At 38.8% G+C, this 17,053-nt stretch overlaps 1 protein-coding gene and 1 long non-coding RNA gene across 4 annotated transcripts; both read right to left on the bottom strand.

The window, feature by feature from the left end:
• Window positions 1-2,071: 2,071 nt before the first annotated feature.
• LOC127316475 (uncharacterized) lies at window positions 2,072-2,974 on the bottom strand. The gene is made up of 3 exons (XR_007860455.2): window positions 2,848-2,974; window positions 2,367-2,600; window positions 2,072-2,266 (listed from the first exon to the last, which is right to left on the bottom strand). It is a non-coding gene; the product is annotated as an uncharacterized lncRNA (long non-coding RNA).
• Window positions 2,975-9,577: 6,603 nt separating this feature from the next.
• Window positions 9,578-16,716, bottom strand: LOC127316477 (eukaryotic translation initiation factor 2 subunit gamma). 3 transcript variants are annotated; one of them, XR_007860457.1, is made up of 12 exons: window positions 16,547-16,716; window positions 15,331-15,566; window positions 14,744-14,880; window positions 14,445-14,561; window positions 13,925-13,986; window positions 13,753-13,844; window positions 13,414-13,507; window positions 13,102-13,329; window positions 12,147-12,605; window positions 11,766-12,058; window positions 10,505-11,457; window positions 9,578-10,364 (listed from the first exon to the last, which is right to left on the bottom strand). XR_007860457.1 is itself a non-coding variant. In XM_051346879.1 (12 exons), the coding sequence occupies exons 1-12, from the start codon at window positions 16,637-16,639 to the stop codon at window positions 10,337-10,339; spliced, it is 1,881 nt and encodes a 626-aa protein (XP_051202839.1). In that variant the 5' UTR covers window positions 16,640-16,716; the 3' UTR covers window positions 9,578-10,336. The 3 variants fall into 3 exon arrangements, 2 of the variants coding, with proteins under 2 accessions (XP_051202839.1, XP_051202840.1); XM_051346879.1 differs by having other exon boundaries at window positions 10,505-10,546; XM_051346880.1 differs by having other exon boundaries at window positions 9,578-11,457.
• Window positions 16,717-17,053: the final 337 nt, after the last annotated feature.

Raw genomic sequence — 17,053 nt, 5'->3', positions numbered from 1 at the left:
ACTAATAACATGACATCTTTCATGTCAAGCCCATTGTAGCTACAAAATTTTCAGTATTTTATTTTCAATCCGCAGCATATATCTTATGCTCTAACATATTAGGCAGCAGAAGTGATAACACATTTGGAAACAAATAGACACCGTCAAAATTCAGTAGAAACACACCCTGGCAAAACTCAGTAGGACTTGATGTTATAATTATAGGGACAAACTCGATAGCAAATATTTCAGTTTCAAATTTGATATCATGAACGGAGCAGCAAACTTTATAGCAGAGAAATGCGATACATACAGGCAGTAGAGAAAATAGGGAAATATAATGAAGTGTACTTGTAGATGGTTCTGAGATAACAACAGCTAAATACACAAAGAGATCCCATTCAGGTTCACAACAGGCAACTCCTGGAACAGAGTTCTCTGCACAAATGGATCCCTAACCTTTTTGGCATCCTGGAGCACATCTATATAAAAGCACAACAGCCTATATGAAAAGAATGGGAGCTTAAAGAACTATTAAGAGAACCTCGTAAACATAATTACTGCAACCAACACAAAACATAGTAGTCTGATGAACGTTACGTAAAACACTGCGCATGCCCCGGCTTTTGTAATGATAAACGTTTTGTAAAACAATGGTGCTCCGGCTTTCACACTGATAAACATTTTATAAAACACTAATCTAAAAGTTTATACACATTGATGGTAAGTAGTGAACAAACAAGCAGATGTAAATAATGCAGGAAAATATAATACACAAACCCGCCCTTTTCACATACTAAATCTTTTTGTTCTCCAAATTTGTTTGCATGCTTTGTTTCTAATACGTTCTTCAAATAAGCAGACGTAAAAAGGCTGAATATCTATGAGGATGAAAATGTATAGACTATCAATCACCAATAAGCCACTACAATGTTACAATTTGTTTATGAAAGTAGTGTTTGTCCAAAGCAGAACCTGGTGTGGAGTATGCACAATTATCTGGTACAATTAACCGGATAAATAAAAGTGTTTATCTATGGAGATAGTCTACAACACTCAAATTTCCAATTGTAAGCCACTGATTAGATTGCTTATACCTCATAATTCATATATACCCCGTAAATATGTATTAACTCCATGCAAGCTTACTAACGAACAAAGAATATACCATAGCTACACGAATCGGCAATAGTAAAGTAACTTTTATGGTAGAACCACAAGGCAGGCAAACAAAAGTCAGTTGGCATGTATATATAGAGAAAACATCATAATATACTGCAAACCACAGTCTGAAGCATAACATCCATAAATAACGTTTCATGTATATAAGACTATAAACAGTAGGTGCACAAGTTATTGGCTTCTGTTGTATAAATATGCAAAGCAAATAAACAAATAGAAGGGAAGGTAACCAAACTGATGCATAGAGAAAAATATAGGCGTTAGCGGGAATATGAAGCGTAGACCTGTTGTGTCTAAACCAAGACCATGGATTGGAATTAATTTGTTTGCTCCATCCATCAGCTCATGACCAAAAGCAGTCCTTCCGTCAGGGCGTGATTCATGAATATAGCAACCGGAGAACTCATCATGTTCAGTGGAGTTGGAGTTTGAGTTGTAAGGAGATGTACCTACTGTCTAGATCTCCCTGCTTGTGAATTGCTGAAGGTCACAGGCAACCTTGTCAGCTCCAATAAGAACCGAGTCAAGATTGCACTCGTTATCGGTCTCTCCCTGATAGGCCAGCTTGAATGATCTTCCGAAGCCATTCGTCAGGCTTGCATATATTGCGTATGATAGTATGGGAACACCCACTAATGTCTCTTATTTGACTATATTTGCCAGTCGCGTGTTGCACGAGGAATTCATTAGAGCTCTACATTCATTAGAACAAACTGCAGAGGAAGCCAGATTTCTTAACTCTGATAAATGTTATCAGTTGAGATGTTCTGTGTAAGACTCAGATTAGTCATCAAAGCATCTTGCTCCCAGCTAATTGATCCATAAGCATATAGTGCCATCATTGTTGCATGATAAACATGCAACTCAAGCAGATGGATTTGTTCCTTCAGACCACCTTCCATATGAAGTGGTGATTCTCTTACACATATAGAAATTTCATCATCATCATTCCTACTACATATATCTTCACTGGCATAATCTTGAGGATGTGCTGGCCTATAGGGGCTACCGTTAGGACTGCGACTACCAACATAGGCTGTGACTACCAATATCGCGATCTTGAGTTGTCACAACAGGATCCGATAATCAACATTATTATTAGCCACTGCCAAAATGTTTTTATGAAAGTCATTTGCTCTGTTATTTAAGGAATCATGGATGACATTTTCATGCAGCATTAAGCATGGGGAATCAACAACATCTACCTTATCCATCAAATGAAGAGAATCTTCAGGACCAAGATATTGGTGTCTTCCATCACTGTTAGAAGTCTGAAATTTCTTAGTAAGTTCACTGCGCTGCATAAGAAAAGCTGATGCAACAAATGAGTTCCTCTTCATGCCTTGAGACAAATTGACCTCCAACACAGCCTCGTCCTTCAGTACAAGATGACTGCCCCCCTGAGTTTGCACCTTTTATCCAACTCTAAGTGAACCAACCTGGAAATATTTACCAAGACGTTAGCGAGTGATTACTATTTACCAGCAGTGTGTTGATAAGTTCATAGAATGAGACTAAAAATAGTCTTCAAGCACCATAGTTTACTTTTGACACAAAAAGAAATAAAGCCGTGTTAACTGTTTGGCATAGGTTATCATAATTTACGTAACATGCATTCATTAGTAATAACACAGAAGCTTGTGCAAAAACAACATGTATTTGACAATTTGAAGGGATGAGATGTACCTTTGGAACAGCAACCCAATTGTTGTCATGCCAAAGCTGCCTTGTCCTAAGATTGGGTGTGTGTACTCTATATTATTGGGAGGATCCGAGGAGCCTGGTGAGATAGTACTCTTGCCTTCCAGTTTAATATGGACATGCTTGCTGAATCTTGTTAAAAGGTGTTTAGGCTACTACAACAACAAAAAAAAACAGAACACTCATTTGCTTGTCCCACGATCTATTCCTAAAACTGTGGAGTATTCCAGAAAAGATACAAACTTGTCTTTTTAAATCCAGCTTTAGTATTAGTAATTTTCATTTTAGACCCAGGTTTGTGATGGTGGTGGGCAGTGGTTTTGTTCAAGGAAAACTTAAACAATGTTAACTGGTACACCATAACCTGTAGGATGTTTTCTTCAATGCATAGCAAAAGTATGTCTTAATTATAATTTGGTCTATGTACTACCGTTCTTCCATCTTTCTTACTTTATCATTTCCATAAACCAAAATCAAAAGCTAGATTACATAGAATAAAGCATCGGCAAGGAAAATCACTCAATTTCACCTACCGTGAGCATGGTTCAGTGATTCAAAGTGGCATAAATCTCATGTGACGGTGAAAACACTCAAAAGTTCCTAATTGCAACAAAAATAAAACAAAACCTCAATCTAGAAAGTGGTAGTAGAACCACGCCAGATTCCATTTGAGTACCAAATCTTCTCAAATAACTATGTCACACTTTTATATAACTTGCAGCCTCCAATTTTTATTAGGTGTGGTTAAAAGATACTCCAGGTGAACACAACAAATCATCATTCAAGATTAGTAGTGTGCATTGGCGCATAATCCCATGAAATTCACACCAATTTATGTTTTATAATTTATATAACTGCGATAAAAATCACACTGGGAAAATGATAATATACTGGCTCCCTACAACACGACCCTGCCTTTCGCACCACTATAACACTATGTTAAGCTTTGATATAAATTGATGATAATTAAGCAGCCAAAGAATGTAGGATGAATACTACAGGTAGAAGTAGCAAGATAAGTTTGAAGAAAAGAAAAACATTGCTTTTCGATACACAGGGTCGGCCAGCTGGTATGGCATGTTATTCGTTACCGTTTCCTGAATCATACATTTAAATTTCAAGTGCTACCCCATTTAATGAATTTCAAGACACTGAATGCATATCAGAACAGATCATTTATAGCTGAAATATAGGCATGTGTGTGCCAAAGTAATGCATATACATTAAGGATGTATGAAGCCTTATTGACTCAACATATTCTATTTAACTAACTTTTTGCAATGAAGGTACTAAACCCCCTCCATTTGAATGTAAGAAACAATTTGCTACCTTCCCGATCGTTTTCGTCGTTCTGCCTATTGTTCTGAAATTCTTACTTGCTTTATTTTGCTTCACACAATCCATGAGAATGGCTGTTGAGACTGAGAATTTCCACTTAGCTACATAAATGAAGATAAATGGATGTAGCAGGTGGTGAGCTGCATAAGTCAAAGGAAACAGTTAGATTTTTTTGGGCTTTGTACTTCTCACATGGGTGCTATCAACTTCCAAGTATCATGATTTTTAAAAGTAGGCTGGAATGATGAAATAGGCTGTTTGCCCAAAAAATAAGCAAGTCTTTATCTTCTATCAAAAACACTGCAAATGACTAATGTGGTAAAGAGATGTGCTGCATATGCTACTTCTTCATGGCACGTGCTCAGGAAAAAAATAGTACAAAGAAGCATCAGTGTGACATACTCTATATACAGAAGAACAATGCTTTTTAGAGATAAATAGGGACGCATAGAATTATTGGTTTTACAAATTATTGTCAATGTTTTTTTGAGAGAAATTATTTCCAGTGTTAATATATATATATATGGTGCGAGCTTAATTAGGATTTTCAGGGGGCGACACTGCCGCATCTCTCTGCAGACGTGCAGCTAGCTGTTGGCCCCCCTACGTGTCGGTGCCGCTCGCCTCTACATGTTGCCTAAGTCTGCTACTCTTTGCAGCTTCTTGCTGTGCGTGACAGGTTGTAATGTAATGTGGACATAAGTCTTTTTCAGGAGCACCGTTCTCTCATACAACTGACCCAAATACAGTGAATCTTTCCCAGATCTCTTACATGCATTTACTTGAATTACAGGAAAATTTACAATTTTTCTTAGAAACTTTAGATATCTGGTCAAATTTTGGATGTGAACATTCAAATCAAGCATTCTCTCAAATCACTCACCCAAATAGAATGAAACTTTCCCAGATTTCTTACATGTGTGCAGTTGAATTACAGGGATTTTTTCAATATTTGTGTGGAATCTTAAAGTTTTTGGTTAAAATTTGAAAGTGACATTAAAATCAAGCATCTCTCAAACTACTCACCGAAATGGAATGAAACTTTACCGGATCAGTCACAAAGATATGTTCAATTTTATGTATTTTTATAGAATATTCTGGGGCAGGTCAATTTGAGAGTATATGTTTGAAAAAGGAGCATTTGAAGTCCAATGGACAATCTGCACATTATCAATCAGGAGATTCTAGGATAAATAATCACATCCCAGAGTTGGTATATTCACAAGATAAGAGATACTGAGAAAAATTAGAGGTATCTCGAAATAATAATGCTGAGATTGGATATGAGGTGGTTAACATCAGATAAAAATGTTCAGATCATCCATCCTATGATGAACTTGTACGTCAATTAGATAACCAACACATAACTATTCACAAGCTAAGAGATACGGAGTAAAAGGTCAAATACCAAGCGTACTTTGTGAAGTTGAACAAATTGACCCCTTCCTCTCTGAATTTTACTTTGAACTCGTTCCCCATTAAGACGCAACCTTCTCGGAACAACAACAATAGAAAACCATGTTAATCAAAAGCAGAGTAGAAAACAGAGTTCCCCAAAGCTCTTTATGTGACATAAAGAGTATATGGAAAAGAGGAAAGAGATAAAAATGCCCAACTACAACATGGAATCACCTTTGAATTGGTGTTGGTACACAGCATAAGCATACAATAAAATCATGCGAGATCATACACGATAAACCTTTGAAAAAAAAATACTAATCTGATGCGTTGCTTAATTTATCCTACAAAGAGAAGAAACATAAGATTTCCATGAGAAACACGAGTAATTTAAGCTGAATAAAGTAATAGCCGAATCTCCACAACTAAGAGCATATTTAGCTATAATAAAGATATATATATATCCATATATCTTCACTTAAATAAAATAACTCACACCCAATCAAACAAATTTATAAAACATAGAAACTACAAGAGGTATCTCGAAAAAATAATGCTACGCTTAAATAGCTATTGGCACATGTATCAAAACCTCAATACGTACACTGCAAACACAGCCCGAGGTACTTTTTTTTTACCAGAATAGTTCATACTTCTGCCAGTATTACATATCCATTGAGGTAAAACTTTTATTTCAACAAAACTTATACGCGAAGCTAGTCTGGTTACCTTGTATTCCACAAGAAAAAACGATTTGGGGAGAGGATGCAGTAGTCCTGTTTACCTTGTAAAAAATTGTGCTTACAACATCAAATGATAGTTCCCAACCAACAAAAATAAATTTAACTACCAACGAATGCAAACATGAACACTGTACTACCGTCAAGCCCATTACATATCCTGGAATCGATCATCGTTACAGGAAAAATCCATATAACATAAAGTTATTTCATCTAATGATAAAAGAAGGAGAGCACCAGTGAACACACACCCACATGCAAACAAATAGACAATTCGACTAACCTGTAGGTCAACCGCAACCCCGAATACCCATTCCCACGAACGGCGCGGTCGGGATCTTGAGGCGGTAGATGAGGCTGAAACCGTGCAGTCAGAGGAGGAGAGGATCATGGCACTCTCGCTGGACGTGGTGACAGCTAACAGCAGCGGAGGTCAATAGACAGCGAGGGGATTGGGAGAGGTGGAGCTCGGGAGGGGATTGGCAGGCCACCGAAGGAAAGGACCAAACTACCCCCGCGCGGAAAAGATATTTTGCCTGGCTAGCGCGAGGCGAGCGACCAAAAAAACGACCCACCGAGGCTGACGCACGGACCCGACCGACTGTAGGACCCAAACGCAGCCAGACGCGGGTAGATGATGGCCATCGCATGGATTTTGCTAGTGGGGAAGATGGATGGTAAAAATCGCCCAGCCAACCAGAAGGCTCTGCACTGGCACAAAGGGACGACTGAGATCGAATGTTGGCAAAGCACAGTAAAAATCCGACGGTCCAGAAGCTGAAATCTCTGTGAAGCCCCCATGGGGGGGCAGCTATTATACCTTCAGATTACGTAATATTCAATTATTTAAGGGCGCATATTCCATCGACGATAATTTCTCAACGGTGTAACATCGTGGTAATTTTAACCTCAATTTTTGATTCAGCAGTAATTTTCCACGAGATGAAACTACCTATGTTTTTCTGGAAAACAATTTCTCAGTATACATCTTGAACATTGCCGATGTCAACTATGAAACAAGCTATTAACTACCTACTATTAATTATTTAAGAACGCATATTTGTCCACCGGTCATTTTGTAACGACGTACAAGGGTAATAATTTTTACACAAACCTTCAACCTCAACCGTGGTTCTGGACATTAAGTACCCGCAAATATTTTTTTAGTAGTGCATAATTCTTAAATGGTGATTCAATAAAAATCCAACATCCGTCCCTCCTTTACTCAGGGAAAATAATGTTGTGTTCTTCTACCATAACATCAAAAAAATATACTTACTTCACCATCCGTCACATTTTCACCTGAGGTGATCTTTTTTTACTCCATCACCCGTTGCCTCTTTTGGCTAGAGAAATACTACCATTTCCTTTTGTAGCAACACCGAAAACAAAAGCACTCCACCACCATCCGCTGCTTATTTCACCGGCACTTTTACGGTACTTCAGTAACCCAGATGTTGTTTTATTTCTACAATATTTTATCCAACGATCTAGAAACAAAAGCACTGAACCATTCGCCGCCTATTTTACGGGCACTTCCGCGGTACTTCAGCAATCAAAATATTGTATTATTTCTACAAAAGTGTAACCAACGGTCTTGATACCAAATGCGCGGTCCAATTTTAGATGTGTCTTCAGCTGTTTTTGAAAAGGAATTCCACACTCAACCTAAAAGACGATGTTTTTAAAATAGAATATCTGCACGGTAGACAACACGAACGCGGCGTGCGCCGCGCCGCAAACTTCCTAGTATGAAGTAATGTGTAGTGTAGTGGCTTGGTTTTCGTGTTCGAATCTCCTCCCGCACTCTCATCTGTATGTTATTTTATTTATTTCTTTAGCACTAAGACCTAGGACCCACATGTAAGGCAGCACTATGTACCACCTAGTGAAAATATCAGTGGCCTTTTTGCAAAGAGTGAATTCCGTATTTTACCCTCTAGTTTTGTTTTCGTGACAACAATTACCCTATTTAGTAGAAATTTCTCCGTTTTACCTCATTTAGTGAAAATTTTGCCACGTTTTACCCTTTTTAAATTTTGAAGTATTTTGTTCATTATGAAACAAACATTTGGTCTATGTGTCATCCGTCATGGGCAGCATCGATGTGTAGCTACTACTTTGAATGCAACATGAACGCACAACTCGACCTCCTCCGGCCGCTATAGCAACAGCAGGCCAGCAAAGTTGTCTTCATCAAAACTACTTATATGCTGCCGCCAGCAAGGACAATGGCACAACCTTACGCGTTTAGCTGTGCCCGGTCATATTTACGACAAGAGGTCATCCATGACAAATACTCTTGTGTGCCCAGGCTGCAACCGCGTACTCATCCCGATGATGGTGCGTCGGCTCCACGACCAGCTCCGGCAGTTACATTTGCTCTCGAGTCCACTATAGCCGTGATCACACATTCATCTTCGATCACGGGCTAGTTTATATACATAGATTGATTCGATTTGTATGTGCGGCCAGGGACCGATTGAGCAGCGAGTGGTGAACATTGGGACAAAATAGGTATCCGATGTGCCACGCTAGGTAGACTTGATTACCAGGTTCCAACTAACATAACACTGTCAGTTATTAAAAGGGGTAAAATATGGCATAAATTTAACTAAATGGGGCAAAATGGAGGATCTTTTATTAAATGAAGGGGCAGAATATGGCATCAATTTAACTAAATGGGGTAAAATGGAGGATCTTTTATTAAATGGGGTAAATGTTGTCAGAAATGACAAACAAGGAGGTAAAATATGGAATTCACTCTTTTGCAAAAGCTAGAACGCCACATGTCAATATTTCCAAAGTTGAGGACCAATTCTTCATGCGAAATGAAAGTTGTACGACGGTGGTTTCACCTTCTGCAAGATGACCAAACCTTCGCTCTATAGATAAATTGTTAGACCAACAGTGTAATTAGCACAGGAATGAAAGATCCAATGAGGCCATAAAATTCCGAACTTCTAAGCTTTTAACAAAGATAAATTGAAACATATAGTGCATTCTTGCTCTGTCAGAAAGCTTGGTTGTTGGCATATCTTTATTTTTATTCTACCAGCGAGAAGAAAGCTACAGAACACAGATGTTTACATATGCGAAACAATGAGACACAACGTAATAGACATACATAAACAAAAGAAAAACATAAGAGCTCATCCTTCAGTAGTTACCGTCACATCATTTGGCTAGGATGTTCAAAAGCTTAGACACAAAGTAAAAGATAGACTTACACAAAGGAATGACATAAGTGGGCATTGATCTAAAAAAAAGACATAAGTGGGCATTGTTCAGTAATTGCCGCCACAACATTTAGCTAGAATGTTCAAAAGCTTAGCAGAATACCTAGCCTGCAATCTTGAAACATAGAGATGGATCATCAAAGCAGATACCCAAATAAAAAACATTAAAGATATACTAAGCAGCCTTTTTAGTAGGCACAAAATAAACAAATCGGAAAAGATGATACAGATAGTTGCAGATGAATCCACAAAAATGTATACAGATAGTTGACCGGGCCTTGAACTTGATTGGATCACCATAGAGGGCATACTACTTAGCAATAGGTGTCGACTGAGAACTTGTGTGTGACTTCAGTTTTGGCAGAATATTTTTGTAACTAAGATCTGAAAGTTTCTCAGTATTCTTAGTTCAAATCACAACATACATCTTTCTAACCATTCAGGACACGAAGTCACGACATACGTCCGAAAGCATATAACATATGGACTACACCATATATCCTATCCAAGAAAATGCCATGTTTTGCTTCTTTGATAGGTATGATAACCCACGGTACTGAGCAAGACAATGGTATCCTGAAAGGAGAACACGTTGCATAACGACCGTACTGTATCAAACTTAGGGAAGCAGTGAGCTTCACTCTGGCACAAGTCTGGACAATTGACAAGCGTATGGACTAAGCGCAAACAAGTGGATCGAGTTGGCAATCAAACTTGACGCTCTTCTTTTGGCAGCATTCATCGTGAGACACAGAGTTCTCAAAATGACTTTGACACCATCTTGATGCTATAATTATATAAGAAATGAGCTCAGAGGCACAAAGTTAAGTCAGTTTCAAACTGTGAAGAAAGGAATGGAATATTAATAGTAACTTTTAACACATCTGCACACAATAAACTAAGCAAACATGCTGAAAACAAGATTACCAGTGGCGCCAACATAAACACGTCGAAATGATAGCATTTTTCCTGCAAAACTTTACAGGCATCAGTGCCACTGTCCATTAATGTCCAACTAGTAGAAAACCGAAGAATAGCCAATATCAGAAGCTGGATGATATTTAAAGTACGTTTTCATTCAGGAGATAACTTTTTTGTTGCATCTAATGACTTAACAAAAGGTTCAGAAGCAAACCTCTATAACAATACCAGTTGTTCGAGCCTAGTTAGGAAACTATACATGAAATTTGAAGGGCAAGCACACCATTAAGATCAGCTGGCCGAGGCATTTTAAAGCATCAGAGTTTGCTAAATCTGCATTGGCTGGTGAAACAGCCAAGATGGTGATGGATGCCCTGTGCTTGATACATGGCAATATTTCAATATCATAGTCCTTATACCGGCCTCTGTGTCCGTTCATTCCTCACCAGGTGACACCTTACTGGTTCCAGACAAATCAACCAAAGTTTTTTCTTCTCGAACATCCACATCATTTTGTATTAGAAGGAGAACACCAGTATGTCTCAAAGTTTACAAGGTAAACCTGCGAAACATACAAGAACCAGAGGGCCTAAGCTAGCAAAAAGCCTAAAGACTATCAACAACTACAGCAGCACAGGTTGGCTTGTGCAATGGCTCCTCAGTGCTTTGGCAACAGCAAGCTTCAGTTGGTCGACCTCCAGCAGGATGTCCTCAACAGAGGCGTCACAGTTTGGGCGCATAAGGTCGAAGGCATAAGCTCAGAGGCCAGTCACCACACAGTAAGAACGGGTAGCGATTGTACACCCTATCTACAAACGTAGCTCCCTATTTATTTCTGTATGGTATGGTTCTCTTGCTTGAAGACATCAGCTTTGAACAAAAGCTAGCTTCAATGGGTTATTGTCAAGCAGGATGATCCAAAATTTATGATCTGCAGCTAATGTCATGCTTCTACAGAGCTGCACAACTCATAAAAAGTAATTTCCGCATCAGTTTACGCATATGAACCCAATAACAGTACTTTGAGTATAGAAAGGAATGCTGGTAGAAACAAATATCAATATTAATAAGAAAACCATAATAGAATGTTAATTTCACATGATATCATGCCCAGGTTGAAAAATTGATTCTATTTTAAGGATTATGAGAACCAATGTGGACTGTTCGAATATATGTTGTGGATTTAATGTTCATACGCAGAATGACAGTACAAGAACATTCAAGTCACCAAATTGAAAGAGAGATGGGACATGAACTTTGAAATTACCTTAGCCCCTGACCTGTTACCCCCGCAATTAAACTTGCTTTACCAGCAAGCCTCCATGATAACCCCACACGCCGGCACAAGGTTATCGTATCACCTTTCCTAGCACAGACAGGAAATGTAAGCAGTAGGTCTGCTTTTTTTCTTCTTGCAGAAAGCACCCTAGCCCCTGTTGAAAACCCTTGAATTGTAACTAACAGTATCTCTTCCTTTTCAAGACACTTGGCATTCTTGCATAGGACTTTAGGCACTCCTTTTCTTAAACCCAAAATACAAGGCAGCAGAATGTAGCTGACCTGCAATTACAATTGGAAATTAAAAGCTACTAATTTATTCACAACACTACAGAAGGAAAACTAACAGGCACGTGTTCATAAATCTCACCCTAAAGGCAGTAAAAACACCTGGCAGATTCCCCTTTTCGCCTAAATAATGCCCAGCTAAGGAATCAACTAGCTCTGTACAACCTGTTGTCAGGTATAATTTGATAATACCTCCAGGTTGAGCAAACTGGAGCTGCGTCTCCTCAGCATATATTAAGTCAGTTTCGACGACCAATGGGCTATGTTTCAAAGTTCCTTTTTCTTGAAACACTATTCCGGGTGATATTTGCATCTCACAGTTTGGCATAAGCATGCCCTGCAAAAGAACTCCATGTACCACTAATCTTCTTCTCGAGTTACTGTTTTTGCTGTAGTCATCACCTGACTTCAGAATAATCATCACTGGTGGCTTTTCTAGAATCCTTGGAGGGATATGAATATTCTTGACAATAGTTTCACAGACCATGTCCATATAATTCTCTCCTTTCTCCAAAATCACAGCATGTTTGGCTACTGTATCCTAAACAGGAAGCAAAAGAGAAAAGGAAAACCATGAGTTACAAACATGAACAGGAAGAAAGCAAACTGTAACTCATGCAACATAATTCAACTAACTATTACAAATTCACATTTTTACTCGGCTCAGAAGGTCAACAGTTTGTAAGAATTAATAAATCAATGATTCCCTGATCGAGCGAAAGAGGTTTATAGAGAAACAAAAAATCAAAGTACTTGGAAGCAAAGGTCATCGCAGAGCGGATAATGTGTGTTCCAGATAATAGCACAGCTCAGATTTGAGTGGTAGTAAGTAGCTTAGATGAAAATTTAAGTTTCATTACTTGGAAGCAAATGTGGTAGAAAATCATAGCATGCCTTTTTTCTTTTAGCTTTCTATGAAAAAATAAAATTTGTGAGAAACTGGATTCTCACAATAGTATGTGTACAGAAGTGAATGTGAAGTTTACTTAATTGCAAAAAAAAAGTGAAACGCTCAACAACCATATTAAATTACAAACCTTGATAAAGTCTTCGATTTCTCTTAAGTGATTCCGTTTCTTTTTGGTGGAGACAGAATCAACTTTACTTTGTACTATAATGATGTCCTGGATATTTCTTATCTCGAGAGCAATGAGATGTTCTGTTGTCTGAGGCTGGCCACAACTTTCGTCTGCAGATATAACTAAAATAGCAGCATCCATAATGCCTATGGCAGAAAGTGTTGCTGCTAAAAGATTAGGATGGCCCTGCAATTTAAAGGTAAATTACAGGAATGAGAGCTCTTAGTATTGTCAATCTACGGGGTTTCCCATAATGGTTGCATATCATACCGGGCAATCTATGAATGATATATGCATCATCGGCTTCAGTTTGCATTCTTCGTGTCCATAAAATCCATAGTCTTTATCTCGGCATCTATTGATACTGAAATAGAAAACTTTAATTAACTGAGACAGCAATTCAAAAATTGCATTCTTTAGTTGTAGATGATTCATATAGCTCATAGATAGTCCTAAATGAAATTTAAAATGAGTGCAATTGCCAGGTTGCACAGCTAAGGACACATTTAATGCAATTGTAGCAGTAGTTTGTGGTCTCATAAAATCACTAGTTTGTGCAGCTATCAACATACATAAAAAAGCACTGGTTCGTGGTAACTATGAACATACATGTAGCGGGTAGAGGAGGTGCAGCACTTATCCTCGCACTTGTATATCTTTGCATTATCAAATCCTATTCCTTCTGTAGTACCAGGAGCAACCTGGAAATAAAAAACATTGCTCAACATAAAAACCACACGGAAAACAAATCTCATTAAAATATTTGATGTCCGAACAATACCTGATTACCACACAGAGAGTTTTTCAATGATGTTTTTCCATGTTTCATGTGGCCTACCAGACCTGTAATAATTTATCATTTTAAAGACTTGTGGAATGAAAAACCAGAAGGTAAAACAGCAAATCATATTGTCACAACTAAGATGGGCCACTAAATAAGCTTCACATCATTAGGATTTTAGGATGGGACGCTAGTTTAGTACGCACAGGGTTTTCGCAACAGATATCTAGTTATTTCTAGTAGCTGGATATGTAGTCAGCACACACCTTTAGGCTCTGTTTCTTTGAACAATAAACTCTAAGGTATAAAATTGTACAGAGCTACAAGCAGTTTAACCACGAGGCCTTGTTTAATGGGCATCGGTTTGTGACAACACATATATCCAGATAATATTTACAATAGCTAAGATGTAGACAACACTAAATATGTTAAACTATGGTGGAGGGCTACAGATAGTCCAACAGTAGGATAATGTATTACCAAGATAGGAAAGGTCCTACGAGAATTGTAAGAAACACACCAATAATGATCGTTGGCTGACGCGAAATAAGCTCTGGTGGTGATGTTTTCTGTTTTGTATAATCACGAGTGATCAGTGGCTCTTCTTGATCACAGTAGTCACATGACAGCTGCAACTCTGAAAATGAAATGAATCTATTGTAAAACTTTCATAAAAATATATCAAATCTTTGTCAATATCTACTCATTCCGTATCAAAAGGTAGCATCGATAATTCAGGACTATACATTAGTTTTGGCAGAGTAATAGGAAGGGACAATGTTCCTTTTATACACTGATACCAGCAATAATTAAGTATACCTCCATGTCCTGCAGAGGAGTTGCTGTGTGGACTGAGATTGGAATGCTCACTCAAGTTAGCGATAGCTTGAATTCTGTCCTCATACTTCGATGATGGTGAAAACCTATTGGATTTTGGACATGTCGTGCAGCAAAGTCTGGATGGTACAAAAAATTCTAAATTAGCTCTCAGTTGGTACTTAAACTTTGTATACCTACTTGAATATGAAACTACCAAGAGCATGATGTACTAAGAATTTAGAAGAATTGTCATAAAACAATGACACAGGCCACTCACCACAGATAAATTGCAAGATTTGAATGCAAGAAACAAATAACATAAAGTTCATACATATATTTCACAAAGCACAAAAATGGTCCCAAGGAAAGTGCACAGTACATTTGCAAGAAAACAGAAAGTTTGGTACTTAAACTTTGTGGACACGTTTGGATTTGAAATTATAGAAGACTGATATACTCGTACCAAGAATTGCTTGACATGTTTTCACAACCTCCAGAAAAGCAACAGTAGAATGACCAACAAGTGAGCAACGTAAAGAACTCCTAAGACACTATGGCATAAACCAATACTACTTCATTACACTCACCTCTCTAGAAGTCTTTCATTCAATTCTTGGTCTATCATATGCAAAAGATCAGACCACTTCTGGTTGTCCATTTTAGACAGAGAATCCACCATACTGTCCAAAGAATGTTTAGAAGAACAAAGAGCAAATCTTCCTCCTAATCCATACATTCTAACATAAGAAGCTACTTTCTGGAAAAAAAGCCCTCTCTCTACCCCAGTGCTTAAATTGAGAGGATGTTGCTTGCATCCAGACACCTGCGTATAGCAATGCACCAGAATTATAGTTAGTCGCAGAATCAACATGTAATTATCCATTGTAAAATTAATGTTCACGAAATTTCTTCCATAAGAAGGATACAAAATTTATTGGAATTAACTGAGGCATTTCTAATGCGGTGTAGAGACATGATGTAATAACCAATAAATAACACACATTAGTAGAATATGCACATTCCCATGAATGCTTTTGTCGGTGTTCGAGAAACTATATATTTAAACTAAGATCATCAATGTGTTTTCAGACGAAATCTAATATTTCAGCAAACTCCAAGGACATAAAAGCTGAGATGACATTGTTTCAGCAGAGGCCTGGTGCCATGACGCAAATATCATACTTGAAAAGCATCCATGAAACGCATTATTATCTGACGATATTTAGTTCCTGCTGCTGCCAGCTCCAGTAACTGAACCTACAGTGGGGAATAGGGACCAAATAACACATGCGAGGATCCTAACCAAAATAATTCCTACATTTAGGAAAATATGATCCCTTAGAGCCCGTTTGGCTCCCGGGCAATGGAGAACAATCGAGGAGTTCAAGGCTTCCAGGGACAATGCGTATGGCTTAGATGGATTTCACGCAGCCTATCTCTCCCTCCCCGATCCTATCCCCTAACCTCCACTCCGTCGCCATGCCGCCCAGCCTTCCGCCCCCTTGAATGAGACTCCAATCCTCTCCTCAGTCCTTTCAATTCGCGATCCAGACCCTGCTAGACAGGAAGCAGGGCTTCTCTCCGCGCTGTGCGAGGAGATGGCCCGCGAGCTGTCGCCGGCGCGAGCGCGGAGGAGGTGGTACACGGGGGGATGGTGAAGGGTAGACAATAAGAACGTAACAGGGACGCTCTAGGGTTAGAGGCTTAGAGCACAATCCTCATCAATACATAGCATCTGATCGATTCGAAAGATCTAATTTTCTAGAGGAGTTCTTTGTTCTTGGAGTTCATCTTGGGTCGTACCTGGAGGAGACGATCAAAGGCGATGTCCTCGCGATGGCAGCCGCGCTGCGGCCGGATCACCGAAGACGCTGAGGACTTCTTGAGCATCCTCATCGTGATCAGCTCTGAATCGCAAGAGGGGGGTGGGGGGTGGAGAAGGCTGTTCTTGAGCTGTTTCTAGATTCATAATAGATTGGAGCCGCCAGACGCAGGCAGCCAACGGTCGGCATCGGGGTTTCTTGGGACCGGGCGTGGAATTCGTTCCGTAGCGGGCCAGGCATTGCGACAGGCCCATGTACGTGAGGCTAATCCTGGGCTGCTTTTGATTAGAAAATAATGGGCCTCCTATCTATTTTCGTTATAATAGAAATACCGCAACGGTCTAAAAAGTACTCCTACCAGGAAAGAGAAATCCCTCAAAAAAAAAAAAACCAGGAAAGAGAAGGATTTCCTCAAAAAAAAAAAAAACCAGGAAAGAGAAGGAAATGTCAAAACTGCTTAAACTCAGTCCGCACGAAACGAAACAAA

This window comes from Lolium perenne, chromosome 7, assembly GCF_019359855.2.
Source record: "Lolium perenne isolate Kyuss_39 chromosome 7, Kyuss_2.0, whole genome shotgun sequence".
Lineage (NCBI taxonomy): Eukaryota > Viridiplantae > Streptophyta > Magnoliopsida > Poales > Poaceae > Lolium > Lolium perenne.
Note: the sequence above shows the minus strand (reverse complement) of the source record. Positions and strands in the feature narration are given on the sequence as shown.

Excerpts from the sequence above, each read along its gene's own strand:
- LOC127316477 (XM_051346879.1), bottom strand. The coding sequence starts at position 16,639 with ATGAGGATGCTCAAGAAGTCCTCAGCGTCTTCGGTGATCCGGCCGCAG. Across the intron at positions 12,606-13,101 it reads AAATCGAAGACTTTATCAAG|GATACAGTAGCCAAACATGC; the intron begins GTTTGTAATTTA and ends CTTCCTGTTTAG. Across the intron at positions 10,365-10,504 it reads TGTTTATGTTGGCGCCACTG|CATCAAGATGGTGTCAAAGT; the intron begins GTAATCTTGTTT and ends ATATAATTATAG.